Source organism: Magallana gigas, chromosome 4 (assembly GCF_963853765.1).
Source record: "Magallana gigas chromosome 4, xbMagGiga1.1, whole genome shotgun sequence".
NCBI classification, from domain to species: domain Eukaryota; kingdom Metazoa; phylum Mollusca; class Bivalvia; order Ostreida; family Ostreidae; genus Magallana; species Magallana gigas.
Window position 1 is genome coordinate 8,154,937 of NC_088856.1, and position 20,326 is coordinate 8,175,262.

At 30.8% G+C, this 20,326-nt stretch overlaps 2 protein-coding genes across 3 annotated transcripts; both read left to right on the forward strand.

The window, feature by feature from the left end:
- The first annotated feature begins 1,728 nt into the window (after positions 1-1,728).
- LOC105326679 (complement C1q tumor necrosis factor-related protein 3) lies at positions 1,729-2,760 on the forward strand. Its single transcript, XM_011426830.4, has 2 exons — positions 1,729-2,018; positions 2,234-2,760. The coding sequence occupies exons 1-2, from the start codon at positions 1,745-1,747 to the stop codon at positions 2,671-2,673; spliced, it is 714 nt and encodes a 237-aa protein (XP_011425132.3). The 5' UTR covers positions 1,729-1,744; the 3' UTR covers positions 2,674-2,760.
- A 3,147-nt stretch (positions 2,761-5,907) lies between these two features.
- Positions 5,908-9,490, forward strand: LOC105329350 (uncharacterized). 2 transcript variants are annotated; one of them, XM_066083240.1, is made up of 5 exons: positions 5,908-6,162; positions 6,878-7,101; positions 7,372-7,519; positions 8,641-8,772; positions 9,268-9,489. In XM_066083240.1, the coding sequence occupies exons 1-5, from the start codon at positions 6,087-6,089 to the stop codon at positions 9,309-9,311; spliced, it is 624 nt and encodes a 207-aa protein (XP_065939312.1). In that variant the 5' UTR covers positions 5,908-6,086; the 3' UTR covers positions 9,312-9,489. The 2 variants fall into 2 exon arrangements, with proteins under 2 accessions (XP_065939312.1, XP_065939313.1); XM_066083241.1 differs by lacking the exon at positions 5,908-6,162 and adding an exon at positions 6,291-6,356 and having other exon boundaries at positions 9,268-9,490.
- The last annotated feature ends 10,836 nt before the right edge of the window (positions 9,491-20,326 follow it).

Genomic DNA, 20,326 nt, shown 5'->3' on the forward strand with positions numbered 1-20,326 from the left:
GCAAACACGAGTTCTATTCCCTATACTGTTGGTTTCTTCAATATTTATTGTCCAAATGTTTTCGTTTTTGCGTATTAAATGTAAATCAGATTTTCAAGGATGCGTTAATTTGTGGACAACGATCCTGTCAATACAAATAATTACAACAATGTGAACTTCTGTGAACATTCAATTTCCTGGATCAACTCAATAAAGAAATACATGGAGATTGGTTTTCAATGAATATTCATGAAACCAAAGCGATTGGTTCTATATTAGGTCGACTTGCAATCGATTTTATTTTTCAACCGTTATAAATTATATTATTATAATGATAATTAAAACAATTTGATATAAACAACCAGTAAGAAGAAGAAAAAGAAAAAGAAAAGATCGGGATAAAAATCAAAAAGTCTATGATGACACACAAAATTACAATTTCAGGTATAGGTCCAACATAATATTTTTTAGTAAAAATTTTTTGCTATATAGAGTAAAAGTAGGTTTTACATTTGATCAAAGCCACACCGTATTAAGTGTACATGTTGTTCATTCCCGATTTTTTTTTTATCAAAATAAGTCCTCAATTCTGAGTCACAGTAAGATGATATTGTTTTGATATTTAATTTATTTCAATTGCTGCCGTATTACCTTTCTACAAACATAACCAGTTCGTTCATGTGTTAGTAAAACAGGTGCTCATTTTTATGGCAAGATTGCATGCACTTTATCTAAAACTGATTAAAACAAATCTCTTGTTTTCTTTTGAATAAATCATCGCATGCACAACATAAAAAATATTATTATTAGAATTATTCTTCCAAGAGCTACTCTACAATTATATCGGTAGTTCTACTGTGTACATTTGAAAATATATTACTTATTCTATGGGAAAAATACAACCATGAATTTTCACCATTAATTGACGGATAACAAGGTAAGTAAATTTACGTGATCCATTATTCAATGCACTATGTAGTCAACTCAATTATATAATTAACTTTTAAATTTCCTTACTGATTTAGCGATATAGTACCTTCATCACCTGCATATGGAGTTATTTTCTCTCCGTTAATTCAATATGCAAGTGCATGCATACGTATTTGGACAGTTTCTAAATTGAGGCAAGCTACTGACAAACAAGTTGATAAAACAGGACTACCAACAGTCTCGATTTAAGTCATCTTTTCGTAAGTTATATGGTCGATAAAAAGACCTTGCCAGCAAAGACAATACTGACTGACGTTTTTTAAACCATAATTACTCACATAATTGTCTCCGGAGTTTTCCGTTTTCCCGATTACGACAAAGAACACACCGTGTGATCCATCAGCCGAGGATGCTCACACCTTCATGGTACCTGATCCTACACTGTTCGTTATTACCACATGTCATTAATAGTATGATTGCCCTAAGTTGCAAAAAAAATAAAAAATGAAATTTTTACGTCAATGAATTAGCAGGTTTAAAGATCATTTTATCCTTCAAATAAGATTTAATGGCTTTCCCTAAACAACTGAAAAGGTCAAATCATCGTTTTCATTACACTTAAAAGAAAATCAAGGATAGCACATTTGATACATTTTGATGTAGATAGTTACAACAAAAGTCATTATTGCGAAATACCAATCTGAAAGATGTTTCACTTAAACAATAGAACATTGTTGAGTAAGAGCCACCATTAAGGGATTTTTTATCTATAATATATGCAATATATTGCCATTAAAATAACAAAAGATAAGACTGACACGAAGACGTCGTCAAAATGTCGTCTACATACATTTCAACAGTCTTTATATTTTGTGTAGCATTGAATTCATTTTCAGCTGCAGAAAATAATGCCCATGAAGAGATATCTCGGAAAGAGTTTGAACAGATGAAGAATGGGATGAAAATGTTACTGGAGAAGGTTCAAATACAAGAAACCAGAATTATGGACCTGGAAATGGAAATAGAAGTATTGAAAAACGGGGACGAAGAGAAGAACAGACGAACTGTGACGGAGAGTCGGAGACAGGAGGGAGAAGTAGAGCAAAAAAGTAAACCTTTTTAAAACTCATTACTTATTCTATAATGAAACGTTACATAAAGTGTCTTTAACGATTTCCATTTTGAAAATTTATTATTTGTATCTAACAACCTTCCTGCAGTTATCAATTTAATAATTAATGCATTTTAAGCAGCAGGGTCGGATGTACAGAAAAAGTTTAACAATTGAAGCATTTACACAAGCATATTTCATTTTTCTAAATAGAAGTTCGAATTGTCCCCGCACCTAGCGAGAGTGTGATAGCGTTCTATGCTTACATGTCGACAACCGAGAGCAACCCAAGTACTCACCATACCATCATATACGACCACGCGGTTACAAATATTGGAAACGGATACAACAGACATTCTGGAACATTTACCGCTCCTGTTGATGGCGTTTATGTCTTCTCTTGGACCATATTTATGTCTGCTCACGGCCAATACATGTCGATTGAGTTTATGCTCAATAGTCAGCCTGTTGGAGCTTCTTTCGTTCAAGGCACGAATGACTATTCCTCGGTCACTGGCACGGCCATTCTTTCCATGCAGAAGAATGACATAGTTTTTACAAGAACCCATGCAACCTATGTTCCTCATGGTTCTATCCGCGGTGATAATTTGATGCGCACTGCGTTCACAGGATGGTGTCTTTCTTGTCACTAGAGAAGTGTTATCTTCATAATAATTATATTTTGTTTTAGCTGTTTGACATGAACATCTTATTACATATAACAATAAACTGCATCTGATGATACGTTTTGTTTATTTGCCAAAGCATAAAGGGCATAGGACATTGGACAATAACTATTGACATTGTGCTGGATAATTATGCCAGTGCCAAGGTTGCATTGTTGCACCCGCTTAAGATGCAGTTTCTGAAAAATCCATATGTACCAAATGATAGACCATTGATAGACCATGGTGTCAAAAGTATAACCTATATGATTTTAGTGTGTTATACCTGACAGCGGAATAATTCCCACAGGAGAAATGATTCTCTTACAAGATAAATTGACAATTCTATAATATTTTCTTAAACTCCTTTAGGAATTATATTTATAGTAAGATATTTATAGGAACTTGACACAGGTAGTTTTTTTTAATAGGAAATTAAGTTATTCCATCAGATTTGATCAAATCTTATCGGAATTTAAATTACTCTAGGAGGTCCTTGCATACCAATAGAAAATATCAAATTTCCCATAAGAGTATTTATTTTCCTATTGAAATTTTTTTCCTGTAAGAATTTAGTTTTGAAAGGTAAATATCCAACAGGTGAGATAAAATGATAACAAAGGTGGATATAAACTCATGAAGCAATGGTCTATCAAACAGCATATATGAATTATTCGAAAGAATGCATCTAAGACGGGTGCAAAAATGCCACCTTGGCAATGACATAAATAACCGGCACAGTTTTTATTCTTTATTCTTATGTTATATGAATGAATATATCAACGATCTCCATGTTGCTCTTTATAGCCTTCTAAATGTTGCAGATTTCCATATTAACTATTAAGGTGGAATAACACATCGTCACAAAATGGCTGACTTCTGATTGAAACGACATTTTGTTACATTAAGATGATTTTATCGACAGTAAGATGTAAATTACTCCATAGCCGAGTGGATAAAGTGTCGGCCTTGTGCTCCGCACATACCGAGTTTGAATCCGACAGGGCCTTTTGCTGATACTCACTGAATTGAATTTTTTGAGATTCATTTTTTATCCCCAAAAAGCAAATTTTTCGCTTATTTGACATATGGACATTTAATTATTATTATATCTTTCATAATCAAATAATTCACTGTCAATTTGAGTGACTTTTTCCAGGTGTGTTATTCCACCTTAAGTAAGTTAAAATTATGATCTAAATATTGTGATTAATTTAAGGGACACTTTCCAGCACAAGCCTCGATTTAGTTCTGATAAAAAAATAAGAAATTATTAAGAGTATTATGCAGTGATTTAATAGGGTCGGGGTGATCGATTCCAACAAAGCCTGAACGGTTTAATGATAGATTTGATCACATCGGCGCATTTAATCATCTCATTATATTCAAAGAGTAATTCCTTATTACTAATATTTTTATAGTTTTCAGTAAGTGCATGATTACATATCGAAATATTAATCGATGATCTGTATCAAACTGTACATTACAGACTAGGTTCGTAGTGTTATAACAGATAAAGACACATTGAAAATGTAAATATAAGGAATTTTAGTTACATGGGTACCCCGTTACTGCATTTTCTTCAACAAACAAACTGGGATACAAAACAAAGTGTTTATTGATCCTGGCTGAATACGCTGTTAATGTATAACTTTTAAATATATGTCAAGACAAATTATGTGGCAGGATCTTTTTTACTTTCAGTATTCTAAACTAAACACTTACACGTTTGTTATATGTTTGAAAGGAAAATGTTTTATATACTTTTAAACGAACATTGTTAGATCACTCAGGCATTGATAATTATTGAGTAATGAAACAAAATGTGAATCGAGGGTATATTGGGACAGAGTATACACTGTAGAGTTATGGTAACAATGATAACAAAACTCTGCAACAGTTTGAACTATATTTATATCCAATGTAACCAAGATAATTAATAGAAAAATATTTATCTGATTTAAAGATACTTAGATTTTTCACATGAATATGAAATACGATATGAGAAAAAATAAAAAAAATTCCGAAATTTCTGGATCTTTATAAGATCTGCGTTTTAATTTTGTGATAATGAGAGATAAGGTTAATAAACAGACATTCTCAAAATGTCGTCAATGCACATTTCAATATTTTTTGTGTTTTGTGTAGCATTAAATTAGTTTTCCGCTGGAGAAAAAATGCGCACATTACGATATCTTAGGACGAATTTGGACAGATGGTGATTGTTATAAAGATGTAACAGGAGGAAGTTTAAAGAAGGTTTAAAGAAGCCAGAATTATAGACCTAAAAAAAGGAAATCGAGGTATTGAAAAACATGGAAGAAGGATCGAGCTCACAGAGACTTAGACGGGAAGGAGAAGTGAAGCAAATGCCGTTATACTTGCCAAACGATAAGAAACGCGAACTAATTGATGTACAACACGATATCCTCGAAATACAGGAAAGACCATGTTAGTTTTATGATAAATTAAAGAATGGCCGTGGCTATTTTTAGACACTGTTATTATGATTATAAAGAAGACTCCTTCATTTAGATTAAGGAAAACATTACCATTTAAATTATAAAATGGACTGTTAATAAACTAAATACTTGTTTATAGCTTATAAAAAGTTTCAATTTTTTTTAAGGAGATGTAATGGTAAATTTTGTGATGAGGAAAGGAGCAGTGAAATGCTTGTATACAACCACGCCGACTCTCCACTAGATATGTAGTTAACTGGTTATCCGTGTTAGTGTCTTGATTCCTCGGTAAGGCAAATCAAGTTACAAACAATATAAATTATTATTGATTCTAAGCAAACACGTTGTTAAGTATTATTATTTACAAAACACGTTGTTAAAGTACCATTATTTATACAACTTATGTATGTGTAGAAACATTTTCCGAATCCAGATAGTCCTGATTAAATTTTACCATCTGAAAATATCACTTGAGAGGTATAAAACATATTTGATGACTTCATCGCGGGTTTTCTGAATGTTTGTTTTTATCAAGTCATCATCATTGAATGGCATATATACCACATAAAGTTGTGCCTGACGATAATGACAAACAGTGGCCATGAATTTGTTTCAAAATCTTTAACCAAAGATACCACAATTCTAAGTATTTGTCGAGGAAAATATTTAATTTCAATATTAATTGCCACTTAAGTTTTGAATGAAAGCTGTACACCAATGAATTAAACAATGATGATTATTATATCTGATGAGAAACAAAGGTTGTTATCCTGTTCTTTAATACTCCTTTCTCTACACCCGCAAGCTACCAACACGTGGAAGACTCTTTTATTATATAGTAATAACAAATTCTGAAGACACTAAAAAAGCAATTTAGAAACTTCTAATGAAAGGAAAGGTATATGTCGTACCTGCTATAGTAATAGCAGACAGACAGAGATGGAAGGCGTCGCTTTCTTTTCTGTCACGTTTCTCTATATTGTCCACCGGAGCAGTGAAATTTTCAGCATGCACTGTAAGTTTGTCGCATTAATTTATCTTTTTCCTGAAAATCAGCTGTTATAAAAATCTGGTAAGAATTCCTCTATGCTAAAATCCATTTCACAATAATACCGAATCTGTATGGTGACGACTTTTTACGGACTTTATTTACAGGGTGATATGTGTGTTTTATCTAAGGAATAAGGAATCTTCTTTGAGTACTATGAGGTGGTTATTGCAGTTGTGGCTTGAAGCCAGAAGGACATCATTATAGATTTGATTACGCTCCGACCGTAATGTTTACCTAATGATGTATTTTGAAAGAATCATTTATTCTTATTTATTATATTTATATAATTTTCAGCAATTGACCGATTAAATACTTTTTTTCATTTATTTACAAAATGTCCACATATTCAATTGCGACATTCAGGATCTGAATGTTTTTCACTACAGTGTGTTTATACCAAATCATGATAAGCATTCGAATAAATGAGGAGATACTTATTGGAATTAAAAAAAAATCAGTAATATTATTCAAATTTACCGAAGAATTTTGTTAATCCAACTTATTGGCACTATTAGAATGACAAAAATATTTTACTAGAGGTAGTTTAGTCTACAGAATGTTTAAATGTTTTGTATCATACATGTATGTATTGAAACATATACAAAACAAGAATTATTCTCTATGATTTTGAATGTATGATTTTGTATCTCAGAATCATTTGTATTTATCCATCATTTAGATTCATTTGAAGAGTACAGATGTGAGGGGGATATCCGGATAGACGGCGAGACAGAGGTGTTTGTGACGTATAGTGGCGGGAAAATAGATTCCTTGTGTTACGTAATGAGAATCATGGGAAGGGATGCTCAGAATTTGAAGAGGTACCGACTTTGTCTGGAGACACTTGTGTACTCTGATCCAGATTGTGAGTTGTTAGTAGGCTTAATCGGTTCTGACCCTCAGGTAAATATCTCTTTTATTTACATGAATATAAGATCATGTATCCTACAAATTAATATTATCATTTGTATAAGACTGTCTTGAACCTTACGATTCAATATATGCTAGTGTACACTTATTATAACTAAGATGCTTTGATCATTTATCATTTACGCAAATCAAGATACGCTTTAAATATTCGAATAAATGCAAAGACAATATGTGTACATATGTATATTGATATGACTATTATGAATAAGATAATGCGTTATACGTTTTACATTATGTCCATAGGAATACAACTGTACTCATGCTCCGCCAACTAGGGTCTGCTACGGTCAAGATAAGAATTTGAGGATCCACATCGAACCAATTACTGCAGATTTACTGTCAAGGAATGCGTCATTTGCTTTCAAAGTTAACGCATTTGAAACTGAGAATAGTACGTCAGTACGTTATTGTTTTTTTTACTCTAAAAATATGTTGGCAATTACTCACCCTTAAAGATAGTGAAAGAACTAGTTTCATTTAAATAATACACTACCTTCTTTTTTAAGTTCATGCTGGCATGGAGGTATTTATTGAAGAAAAAATACACAACCAAAGTTAACGCATTAGGTATATTTCTCTCATATAACAATTGTCATCACAATTGGCAAAATTATTACAAGTATATTGATGACCAAACAATGTTCACATTGATGAATAGCAACAAGAAGACGTATCGTTTACATATGTCTGATTTTTGTTCTGACCAACAATTTCGTCTATAAAATGATTCAAGTTTTCAAACTTTTATATCTGAAGGTTTTAAAAGAAAATAAAATTCAGATACTCTATAAGGTATGACTATTGTACACAAGCTATAACCATCTATTGCTTAAAATGCTTCAAAATTCTAAAAAGGAAACATATGAAGGCTGAAATTTCAAGTCAAAGAACTCATGGTTCATTCACACGCAATAAAATTTTAAGCAATTATTCAAAGAATACTAGTTAGCAGCTTTGTTTTTTTTTTGTACTAATTTTTTGCATCCTTTGTTTTTGTTACATTAACAAAGACATGACAATGATGTATTGATTTGTGTATTATTTTTTTTATTAAATTATTTGATTTTATTCTTAACATATATTAAGTTTTCAAATGATAAAAAAATCAATTTTTTCAGCGTATAGACAATTTTCGCCATTTATTTTTTACTCTATTAAAGTTTCATATGACATACATTAATAACAAAGTACATTTATTCGTCGATTTCTAGTAACATTTCAGAATATAGGAACTTACATTATTCGAATATTTTGCTTATGGTTAAAAGAAACTTATTGTGTTTTGAGCCTTTTAGGATATAATTTTGAAAAAAAAAAAATTTGACTACAAATTATAGCAATCATATTGATTAAGTACTACGATGCTATGATATTTGTCCAATGTGAATACAAATTAAATGCATTTTCATGAATGGTACATAGTATTGATAATGTAGAACAATGCTATGATATTTTTTCAATGTAAATACAAATTTAATGCATTTCCATGCTAGGTTCATGTGTTTATTTTAGAAATGACTCTGATTACTTACATTATGGGTGGTGGTGGCGGGGGCCTTGTTCTCGTTGTACTTCTGATCACCGGCATCAAAATCTACAGAAGTCGGCAACAGACCCCAGCACAGAGAAACACGGGGGAAACTGGTGAGTGTCAAGATACCATGGAAGCATATCTTTAAATATAGAATCTGATAAAAGAAAATTGGCATTCGTTTAGAATCCATTTGAAGTGATGAGCTGTTTTGCAATATTGCGTACATTATCATTTATATTTATGAAGTTTCGAAGAAAATACCTCTTTGGTCATTGTCTAATGTAAATACAATTTTGTTATGACTTCGTGACTTGTTGTACATTGTGTAATGGTAAAAGGTATATCGTATATCTGCTGATTTTCGCAATAATCTGACGCAAATTAAAAATGCTTCATATTCTCTCCATATTCGCAAATTTTGTGACACGCAAAAAACCCCAAATATACAGTACTTTCTCGTGCCAAAGCGATAATATCAATTTGGTTTTAAGTAAGCTATGATATATCAAAAATTTAATGTGCATTAAATTGTATCATAAATGTCACAAGTTTTTAGTTTCTTATCAGATGTTATTTACTTTATTTTTTTTATTTTACATTTTCAGAAACAGATGTTTACGAAAGTTCAATTTACGACTTGAATATATGACTACAACGTACTTAATTTTGAGCATTAGCAGCTGGATTTTATTTTATTCTATTTAGTCGTTACTATTGTCGTTAGTTTTCACAAAGTTATCATCTATTTGACCTGTGAAGTAAATATTGCAGTAAGGTATTTGGGAACTTGAGAATAAACTACTGTGGCTTCATTATTTTATTTATTTTATATCTGTGTGTTTGTAGACATTATTTATCGTACTGTGTGTACCAGAATAGCTGATACCATTTACTCTTTGTATAACTTTTGATTACATTTATCTAACAAAAAGTCAAATGCATTTCCATAAACATATATAATGAAAAAAATAATGTTTATTCAGCCAATTTCACAAATATTCATAAGTTTTTCACAAACTGAGCATTGTTTATAAAACCACAACAAAAATAAGATCGTCGTTTTCAATCAATGACAACGCCGATTGGACGAGTAAAATTCCAACATCCCATTTGAGCGGATCATATTTTCACTATTTAAAGAAATTTTTTCATTTTTTGAGATGTTTTCCCCAGGGTATTCTTTTTTTTATTATTCGTGCAACTATATCTGGAGTCTGTGGTTGAAAATAAAACAGAAAATGTTTCAACGCTCTCTTGTTCGATCAATCTTGAATAAAATTCAATTCAACCAAAGAAATACCATGCAATTTTGTGACATCATTATTCAATAAAAAGCACGTTTTTCTTTAAATTTTTTGGGAAACATTTAAGTTTTTATTACTTTTTATTTTTGTTACAATTTACAGGGTTGGCCAAACATTTTTTAATTTGAATTTCAAATAGAATCAGATATTCTGGCACACCCTGTGTATGCGCCTCAATGAAATAAAAATTATGTGAATCTACTCAGCAAAGTAATAAAGGAAAATTAGAACTCGACAAACATTGATGTAACCAGAGTAATAAAAAAGTCCACATATTTAATGAGAAACACATGATTGTGAAGACATTAATTTGTAAGATTGTTAAAATGAATACATTTTTATTCATTCATATTTCTTATGAAAGATCAAAACGGGGGGAAAACTCAAGAAAGTTATACTTTTCAGCAATATGAAGTCTACAATGCTTTATATTTGTTGAAAATATTGTAGAGTATCTTAAAAAAAATTAGTGTGTTAGAGTAGTTTATAAGACTCTATAAGCCTTTCGCGCGTTAACTAAGCACAAAGGAAAGCATTTATCCCATTAATTCTTTGGAAAATTGGCATTGTCATATTAAACTAACTGAATCACATTTGTTCACTTTATGTTCGGTGTTCATCCATTTACATGTATCTGCCTAGGCCTATCTCCGTAAACTTTATATATTGTTTTCAAGAACGACTGAGTCAAAATTCACAAATAAATCATTAATGATTAAGCCTCAAGAACTACTGCCACAGACATGAAAAATTAATGTGAAGGTTTTTTTTGTATACCTGTGCCTTAAAACATAGTTGTTCAATTTGTTCCCTTTTTGATTAGTTTTTGTAGAATGAATACTGTAAAATGGTTATTTACGCCTGGGGGAAATTTACACTAGTTACACGGTAAGCTGAAAACCGCGTAAATTACCCCCGCGCTTATGGTAAAATATTAAACACTTTGGAGTGGTAAATCACGTATCCGCGTACTTAACCAATAGCGTGAAAAAAACACTTTTACAGTACAGATTATAAACAATGTACGCATAATGTTAATAAAAAAATAAAAATGATAATTTCAATTGTTTGAAAATGTTTTACCAAGAGAGAACATATGTTTTCGTTTTTTAGCTGTCAATTGTTGGGTGAAAATGACGAAAAAATTAAAGTATCATGTTTGTGATATTGTATATTAAAACATTTTTTTCATAATTTAGAAAAGATCTTAATTGAAAAAAACCTCCAATATTTGCTTGACATAAGAGATTTTAAATTCTTGATATTGGAACTGGTAGGTCGATACCCATTTGACAAAAGCAATATTGCCTATATACATTTGATCGGGAAAATCATTAGTATCCAAAAATGCTCGTTTAAAAACATATTGATAAATGAACACCATGGCTTAATATATGATAAAAACAGCATCAGGCAGACAATAAATGAATTAATCCTTGAATACTGTAATTACATACCTCGATTGGTAAACATTCTAATGAGACAGAAAATGCAAACTATTTTCAGTTTCGTTCGACAAAGATGCCTGTTTTTTCAGTCAAAGGTCAGTTGGTGCGGATACTATTTATCACGTGACCTATGACGGTACTCCAATAGACCCGTTACTTTGTAGCATGATGAAGTTTACTGGTGGGAACTCTTCACGCATTAACACTTACAGGGTCTGTGTTTCCCTTCTACATTATGAGGACCCAGACTGCGCCATTTGGTTTGGATACATTATTGCGACAGACCAAATTAGGATAAAAACCAATATCAGATATATTTTCATCAGATGTTTCATTCTTTTTTCGCTTTATATAATGAAATATCAGTCCAACCATTTGTATTTTTTTTTTAAATTTAAATTTTTTTCAACATTCGGATCATATTATACAATGTAAATCCTGTTGTGTTTAAAATCTTTCATGAAAGGGTTTATCATTTATGTTTGATAAGCCATAACTATTTTTGTTCAATCTACAATTTTCATTCTTGAACAAATTGTTACTTTCATTTCATAGCAACAGTGCATGTATATAGATGCATGTGTATGGTTCATCATCCTTTTGTTAGGTTTTTAATTGCACTGGGGCCGCCTTCGCCATTCTATTCAAGTACATCAAATTTGCGTTCTTAATGCAGATCAAATCGAACACTAAAACCAACTCATTAAAGAACGTCAATTTTAGTATGAAAGTGTATGCTGAACTTGAGACAGTTTGTGAGTATAATATACAAAAATTGCTCGACGTGTATCTGAGAATTGTGTTTAACATGTAATATCTTTTTGATTTTTGTAAACTTGAGTGTTCGCTTAATGGAAACATTGAGGGTAAATGTTAAAATATTAAAGATAATTTCCGGTTTTTGATAGACATGCTAAATTAAATTTTAGGATATTGAGAAGATTACCGTCCAGTGTGTTAAAAGCCCAACCGGATAGTAAAATTGACAGTCGAAGTCTATTGGCACAAATAAAATTACAAGAATTGGTATAGGCCAAACATACCAGTATTATATGTAGGATAAAGAATTACTAAATTGATTGAATGAATGTCTTAGTTTCCTTAACTTTGTAACTGTAATTTTCATATTTAATCAAAACCAAACTTTGTTTAGTGAGTAATACAAACAATATCACATATTAGTCCGTTAGTGTTTGGTAAAAGATGTATTTACTTTTCTATGTCAAGGTTGTGTACACTTTATCTCGAATTTATTCAAACGAATCTCTCTCTTTTTGCTTTTAATTCATATTTTGAAGCACTAAGTAAAACATTAAATATTACTAGATCATAGGATAAAATTTTCGGCCTATTTTTCTTTCAGACATCTTTTTTTGTTTTTTTAAGTCTTCATAAAAAAAGTTTAACTGAACTTTTTTGTTATTGTAATGCTGGTGTTTTTGTGAGTTTAAAAGTCAATATTTACATCTACAAAATACTATTTCCTCTATTCCTTGCGGAAACTTATGGTTAATCTACAAGCCCCGTATACCGATTGGTCGAAATCTACATCGGCTGAAACTGACAGGTCTGCAATTGACACGCCCTGTTTATCGATTGGTCGTAGCTAACAGCGATCTAAGAAAATCATGGACTGCACGAAATAATTTTGACCATGCCATACTCAAAGTCTCAAGGAGACGATTTGGCTGTGTCTTTAAGCTTACGTACTTATGTAAATTTTCAGTAATTAAGTGAATTTACTAACTTTTACAATCAATTTATTAATTAGTTAAAAGAAAGATGTTAATCTAAATAACAAAATACTTTCTTTGATGATTCATGTGGGTTATGAAGGTACAGATCATTGCAGAAAAAAATTACATAACCCGATATTGCGGGTTTAAAATACAAAAAACCTTATAATTATATAGAATTGTTAATTGATGATTCAATATTAAGGATATGTATGACTACTATAAAAAAAGTATCACCCTATCACAATCTAATTAAATAAAAACCATGAACCTAGTAAATCTAAACTATTTTTGTTTGTTTGAGAATGTGTGCGAAAGTTTTTCTTTATCAAATCAAACTAATTTTACACAGATTCTGAAAAGTTGGTAAAAAAAAAATACGTATTATATTATAAAAGCTAGTCTCCTTAAGGTATACGTTAACTCCGAATGAAAATAAATTCCACTGATGATAATGATAAACCATCTATTGTGTGTTAAAGACCTATCATGGTAGTGCTATTTTTCACTTTCAAAAAAGTAGGTCAATGACCTACTTTTTAAGATAATGGCCATTGAATATTTTTTGAAAATTTAAGTTCCTAAAAATTTTACACTATAATTGAAATTTTCTTAATTGTGAAAATAATACAAATTGCTAAATTTTTTTAAAAATGAAATACAGTTTATGAATGGCAGTGACACTAAACAGACACAAAACATTAAGTTTTCATTCACAATTTTTAGTAATATTCCAGTCCGAATTACCTCTATCAGTTTTCAAATTCCTACCCTTTTTTGATTCAATTTTACAAAAAACTGAATGATGATAATTCCTAAACATTTATTGCATGAAACTAGGTATATTGACCTTACTCTGCAGGCATAAAAGTTATATGAGGTCAATGATCAAAATTTTGAGATATAGTGTGTTATATCATTTTTAAGCATTTTTTAATATTTTTGTAGTGTGTGCGATTCAAATATTATAAACGAAAAAGTGCGATAAAACCAGCAGAAAATATGCAAAATTATGTTGACTAACATATAAAATCTTAACTTTGAATATTACAGTAGTACCAAAAATATTTCAGTGAAAAACATAATCTGAAAATTTTAGTCCGAATTTCCTCTGTTTTGCTAAAAGTCTAACTTTGTTTCAGCCTAATTGCATTATATAGTAAAAATATCAAATGGTTTGTCAATAATACTTCATTTCATAAATACTTTTGGTGTTTAGAACAAATTTTACTCATGACATTAAACTTTAAAACAATCCGAATTTGAGAACTCAAACCCTGAGTAAACAACGTCCTTTAACCTGCTTTACAATGACATAAGTATTTCGACCATATACAATCTGATAATAGTTATTAATTTCAAAAATGTTTGTCAATGATATATGTATATTGTTTAGTACAATTGCCCAAATCTCACAATAATAAAATATTTAGGTTGTTAGTATGGATTAAAAGAAATAAGCAAGTAACATTGACAAACTAATTCAATGGCTTTTTGATCTTAAAATAAGTTTTTGTGGATCTCCCATAATGACTGACAATTAAAGTAAAAACAACTTTTAAAAATAAATTTTCAGATTAAGTCAAAGGGACACACTTTTGACACGGATTGAAATATCTATTCATCATAAACTAAGTCTTTTATACAATAATACCCATCCGAATTAGAAGTGAGAATTTAAAATATTTTACTTAAAAATGTGCAATGTCTGAGCGGAACAGCATGCAATTATAAATACATTTTAAAGATCTATTATCTTTATTCTGCCGAATATAACCTTTGTGATAACAAAAGATAAGAATTAAAAGCATGCATCATCAAAATGTCGTATATGCACATTTGAACAGCCTTTGTATTATTTGTAGCATCGTTGTCAGCTGTAGAAAATATTGATTGCAATGCAATATCTCGGGATGAGTTTGAACAGGTGAAAAATGTGATGAAGATGTTACAGGAGAAAGTTAAAACACAAATGGCCAGGATAATAGACCTCGGAAAGGAAATCGAAGAATTGAAAAACGGGGACAAAGGGTTGAGCAAACGGGCTATGACGGAGAGCCGGAGACAGGATGAAAAAGAGAAACAGCCGCCACCTCACTCGTACAATCACCAGAAAAGCAAAATAATGGATATGCAAGACAATGTTAACCAAGAAAAGCTAGGTATGTTTATTATATGATGTATTTTAATGTATATTTGTAACCTTCGAGAATCACGGACATTAGACACTGTAAATAAAATGGAAATTTATGATAAGCCCCTTACTTTCATTAAAAAATCCATCCAATCATACAAGCAGTTACGAGAGAAGCATTTGCACTGATAAAGCATGATCAAATATGCAAAGAATATCAAACAGTTTAATCATTGGCACACACAGTTATTTTCTTATTGTTTTAAGGAATGCGAATCGTCCCTGCACCAACCGAGACCGTGATAGCGTTTTATGCTTACATGTCGACATCCGAGACTTACCCTGGTACTCATCACGCCATCATATACGACAACGAGGTGACTAAGATTGGAAACGGATACAACAGACATTTTGGAATATTTACCGCTCCAGTTGATGGCGTTTACGTATTCTCGTGAACAATTTTAATGGCTCATCCTGGTGAATACAAAACAATTGAGTTAATGCTTAACAGCTGGCGTGTCTGAACTTCGGATGTTTATGACTTGTATGCATATTCCTCAGTTTCTGGTACTGCTGTTCTCCCTATGCAGAATAACGACATTGCTTTGACAAGAAATCTTCCTCATGGTACAATACTGATTGATTACTGCTTTCACTGGATAATGTCTGTATTGTCATTAAAGAAAACTATTTCACACATTGTTTTCATGTTAATAAATTTGTTTACAACTTTTACCAATTCTTGCATATTAGCCACCCCCCAATGAAAGAAAAACTCCCAAAAGTCGCCAATTTATAAAAACTTTCTATCGAATTGTCGTTGAAGTATATTGGGTAACAAAAGTTATCTTTTTTTTGCTTGTGTTATATCTAATTCACATTATATTAAATGTTGTAACATATTACATTATTATGAAATATATTAAATTTGTACATCGTGGGGGTGTTAAGGAAGCATATGGGCAATTTAGCGTCTTATTTTTACTGTTATATTCAAAATCGTGAAATTAAATAATTTTTTTGTTAAATATCAAAAACTCAGTGTTATCCTTTAAAAAAGATGTCAGTGCAATAAATTTAGGTAGTATATTACTGCCACATTGGTGCATTATCACATGACAACTATAACTAGCTTAATACGTATATTCCTTTGCATAAAATGAGATAGAACAACAATACCCCGCGGTTTCCAAAATATAATAAACAAACCAAGTGAAAGCAAAACATCTTAGTTTAACCAAAACCGCTGCTAGAATTCTATGTTCTTCTTAATTAAACAGTTATTCATCCGGCTCTCGTAAAACCTTCCCAACTTTTATGAAGTTTGCACAGAAAAAGATATGTTGCATCAAAACAACACACAACATGGAATTCTAGCAGCACTTTTCAATTTAAGTATTGATCAAACTAACGATACGTAAAACATTTCGAGTTTAATATATACGTTGAAGTGTTGTTCTAGTCGGATTTTTATATCGTAAACAACGACAGAGGAAATCCTGGCCGAGAAATAAAAGCAAAAATTACATACCTTTTAACCAATGATTGATAAAACTAACATCTCTCCCTGTATTCTTATGTTCAATTCTCAATAAATTACACCGCAAAACTTTATTAGAGTTCTTAGATTAATTATATTTTGAATATGTCTACAATGCTTTCCGATCAAATTCACACGCCATTCAAATTTTAATCATGACGTAAGCACTGTGTAAATCTATGTAATACAAACTAAATTCTGAAAAAAATTGTCTTCAGTATTTTTTATTTGTCTTTGGTCTGCGTTTCGTTGCTTAGATATTTGAATATATACATAATAACTAAGATTTGTGATTTCACGGAATTACATGTAACTAAGATTCCCTATGCTTCCTTAACACCCCCGCGATCTTTATGTAAGAAATAATGAGGCAATATCATGCTTGAATATCCCTCCCCTTCCACCTTCCGACACATATGCCACTGGAAGTTAATTGGTTATTCGCGTTGGTATCTTGATTCTTCGACAAAACAAATAAGGTTACAAAACATAAAAAAATGTTTTGCTCATAGGCAATGCCGTTGTAAAAGTATTATTATTTAATAATATTAAGTGTTTAAACATAGTCAGCACCTTGATAGTTCTAATTAATTTTTACTTTTCCAAATATCACTCAGAAGAATGTGAATTGTTTGATTATTTTTATTTTAAGTCATCAACATTGAATGACATATACCAACATTTAGTAATTGGTGATATTGATAACAAAAATGGACCATGACTTTGTTTTAAATGGAGTCATAAACCAAAAATGCAATTCTAAGTATTTGACGAGGGAAGCTTCAAGATTCAATCTAAATATTCAATGCATTATGTGATACATCTACATGTATATCATAGTTATTTGTATGAGTAAAAGTCTTTTTTGTTTTCAGTTAGCGTACTACACCGTTCTTAAAAAACGTATTTTGTATCAAAAGTTGTTGAACAAGCACTACTCCTATATTTTTATGCTGAACAACAACCTATTCTTACTTGTTAATAAAATCAGTTTGTCATTGTATAGTGACCCATTAAACAGCTTGTACTTAATAATAAAATCAGTTTGTCATTGTATAGTGATCCATTATACAGCTTGTACTTAATCAATTATATCCGGCTTCATTCAAGTGAACCCCTCATATTCCTGAAATTTTGTCAGGCCAAGATACCGATAGAAGTGTTTCCTCCTCATGCACTATTCATTTATAAATTGTTCCCCTCTTTCATTTAACCAAATAAAATCTCCCCATGTTAGGCAATAGAAACACTCCTTTATTCAATAATGTATTAGGTTGGCCCTCGCTTATTGTTTACGTATAATGAGAACTTGAAGTGTTGCCGTTGATAACAAATTAACACAATACACCGATTTAGATCTAAAGATCATTTCTTATAACGAACTACTATACAATGTTTTAATGCCTGAGCAGTCAATAGACCAGAATATTTTCCCAAACAGCTCAGAATGTTTTACTGCCAACGGCAAATTGTTTCATAACATAATTACACTTTTAGATTTAAGCGCAAAGTTACATAACGATTCATAAAATCGATGGTGTTTTTTTTTTCGGAAATAAATTACCTGTCCAATAAATTGCAGTATATTGACCGGCAGTCCAATAGATCGCAGTCTTCTTACTGGAAGTTAAATATATCGGTTTAAATAGTTGAGAAAAACTGAACACACATACAGAATATACAAAAATATCAAAATTAAATAAACTATAAAAATCCCTTTTAGGTAATAAATGTATTTATGGAATGTAAATCTTTACCATCATCCTGAATAATCAGACTTTTTTGACGTTTTGACCATTACGATGACAGACGTGAATTGTTTTTCATCCTTTGACAAATTGATTCCATCCCCACTCTATATATGGAAGTGAAATTTCACATTTAAATTAGTCATGGTAATGTAAACTACCAATAATAGAAACTACTTACATTTCTACTAGAGTGCTTGCAGAACATCCATCAAGACGTCATTTGAGTAGGAGCCTGCATTAATATACGAATTAACAAACAAATTAATAAGCTATGCTGTTAATTTTAAAGATCTAACACGAAGATGAACAGAAAGTGAAAAAATAATATTTCGGCCACTCTAGTTGTTTCTGAAAGTAAACATATTAAGTATAATTTTCATTTTTGATGTTTCAGCAAAAGTTTTGGTATCTGTGCAAAGCTTTATTTTTTTTTAATTCTTTTAATAATTTTGAAGTTCGCTCAGTTTCATTTTTTTCATAATTTTGATGATAGGATATTTAATATATTAAATATAATTGATCAACTTAAAATTTTTCTTTTTAAACATTGAAAAGCATTTACAAATATAGGTCCTGTTTTGTTGATATGTATATATTTTTAAATTGTATCCACAAGATATCTCAATTACAGTGAAGGTGAAAGGCGTAGGTAAAAAAATATATTCAATATTTTTTTGTTTAGAATATCAGAAAGGACAAAAACTTTTTTCCTTGTTAAATTTTCTTAGAATATGGATTTTGGATCGTCTATGTCAAATGGTTTAACTTTATTATCAGTAGGCACATTCTCTTTCAACATATGCAAATTTTTGTCCAATGACACCGTACGAAATTAAAGGCTATAGGAAACGGAAGATTTTATTATTTCTTTTTATTGTTCATTAACGTTTCAAAAGTAGCAGATATAATTGTTGCTTACAACGAGATCGCATGAAGGTTTGTTTTGAGTTTACTCTAGGCAAGTCGGATATCTAAAATTTAGTTTTCATTCATATGATTCAATACTTCAGTTCATACTTCCTTATTGAATTTACAGAAAAAAACATTATTTGCAATGTCCTTTCAATACGGGAATTAACTGTTTTACGTTATAACAAAACATAACAGCTTTCAGTGTGTGACTTAAAAAATCAGAAAGAATGACAGCAAAGGAAACACTTTCTGTTGGATGGATTGTTTTGATTTTATCATTGGAATCAATGTAAGTTGCTAAACATTTACAAATTTATCATGATTGATATTTTAAATTCATTTGAACATTTCATAGCTCGTGGTTCTATATATATATATAAATATATGCCTTTACATATAGCATGCTAGCAAAAGTAACATTTACAGATATATAATAGTGTTTGTACAAGGTGCACGAACACGAGCCAGAGTATCAAACTATTTCTGCTATTTAGACACAACACAACACTATAGTGAGTCACTTTTATGCCGACTGTTGTTAACTTATGTCCATTGCCAAGGTGCTGTTTCGTTTGATTGTTATCTATAATCCAATAACATTATCATAAGGGAAGCAAGTATTCGCTGTTTTAATTATTTAATTAATTTTGTTTGATTATCAATATAATTTAACGAGATACTCTAAAGGTGACGGTTTCAATCAGCCCGCTTGTTAACATGGAATACTTTTCGTTTCACATTTAATATTGCATGTATCTAATGAAGTTTCGTCTATTTACGGTTAACATTTAAGCACTAAAATGCTTTCTTTGGTGATTGGTGATCAGGATATAAAG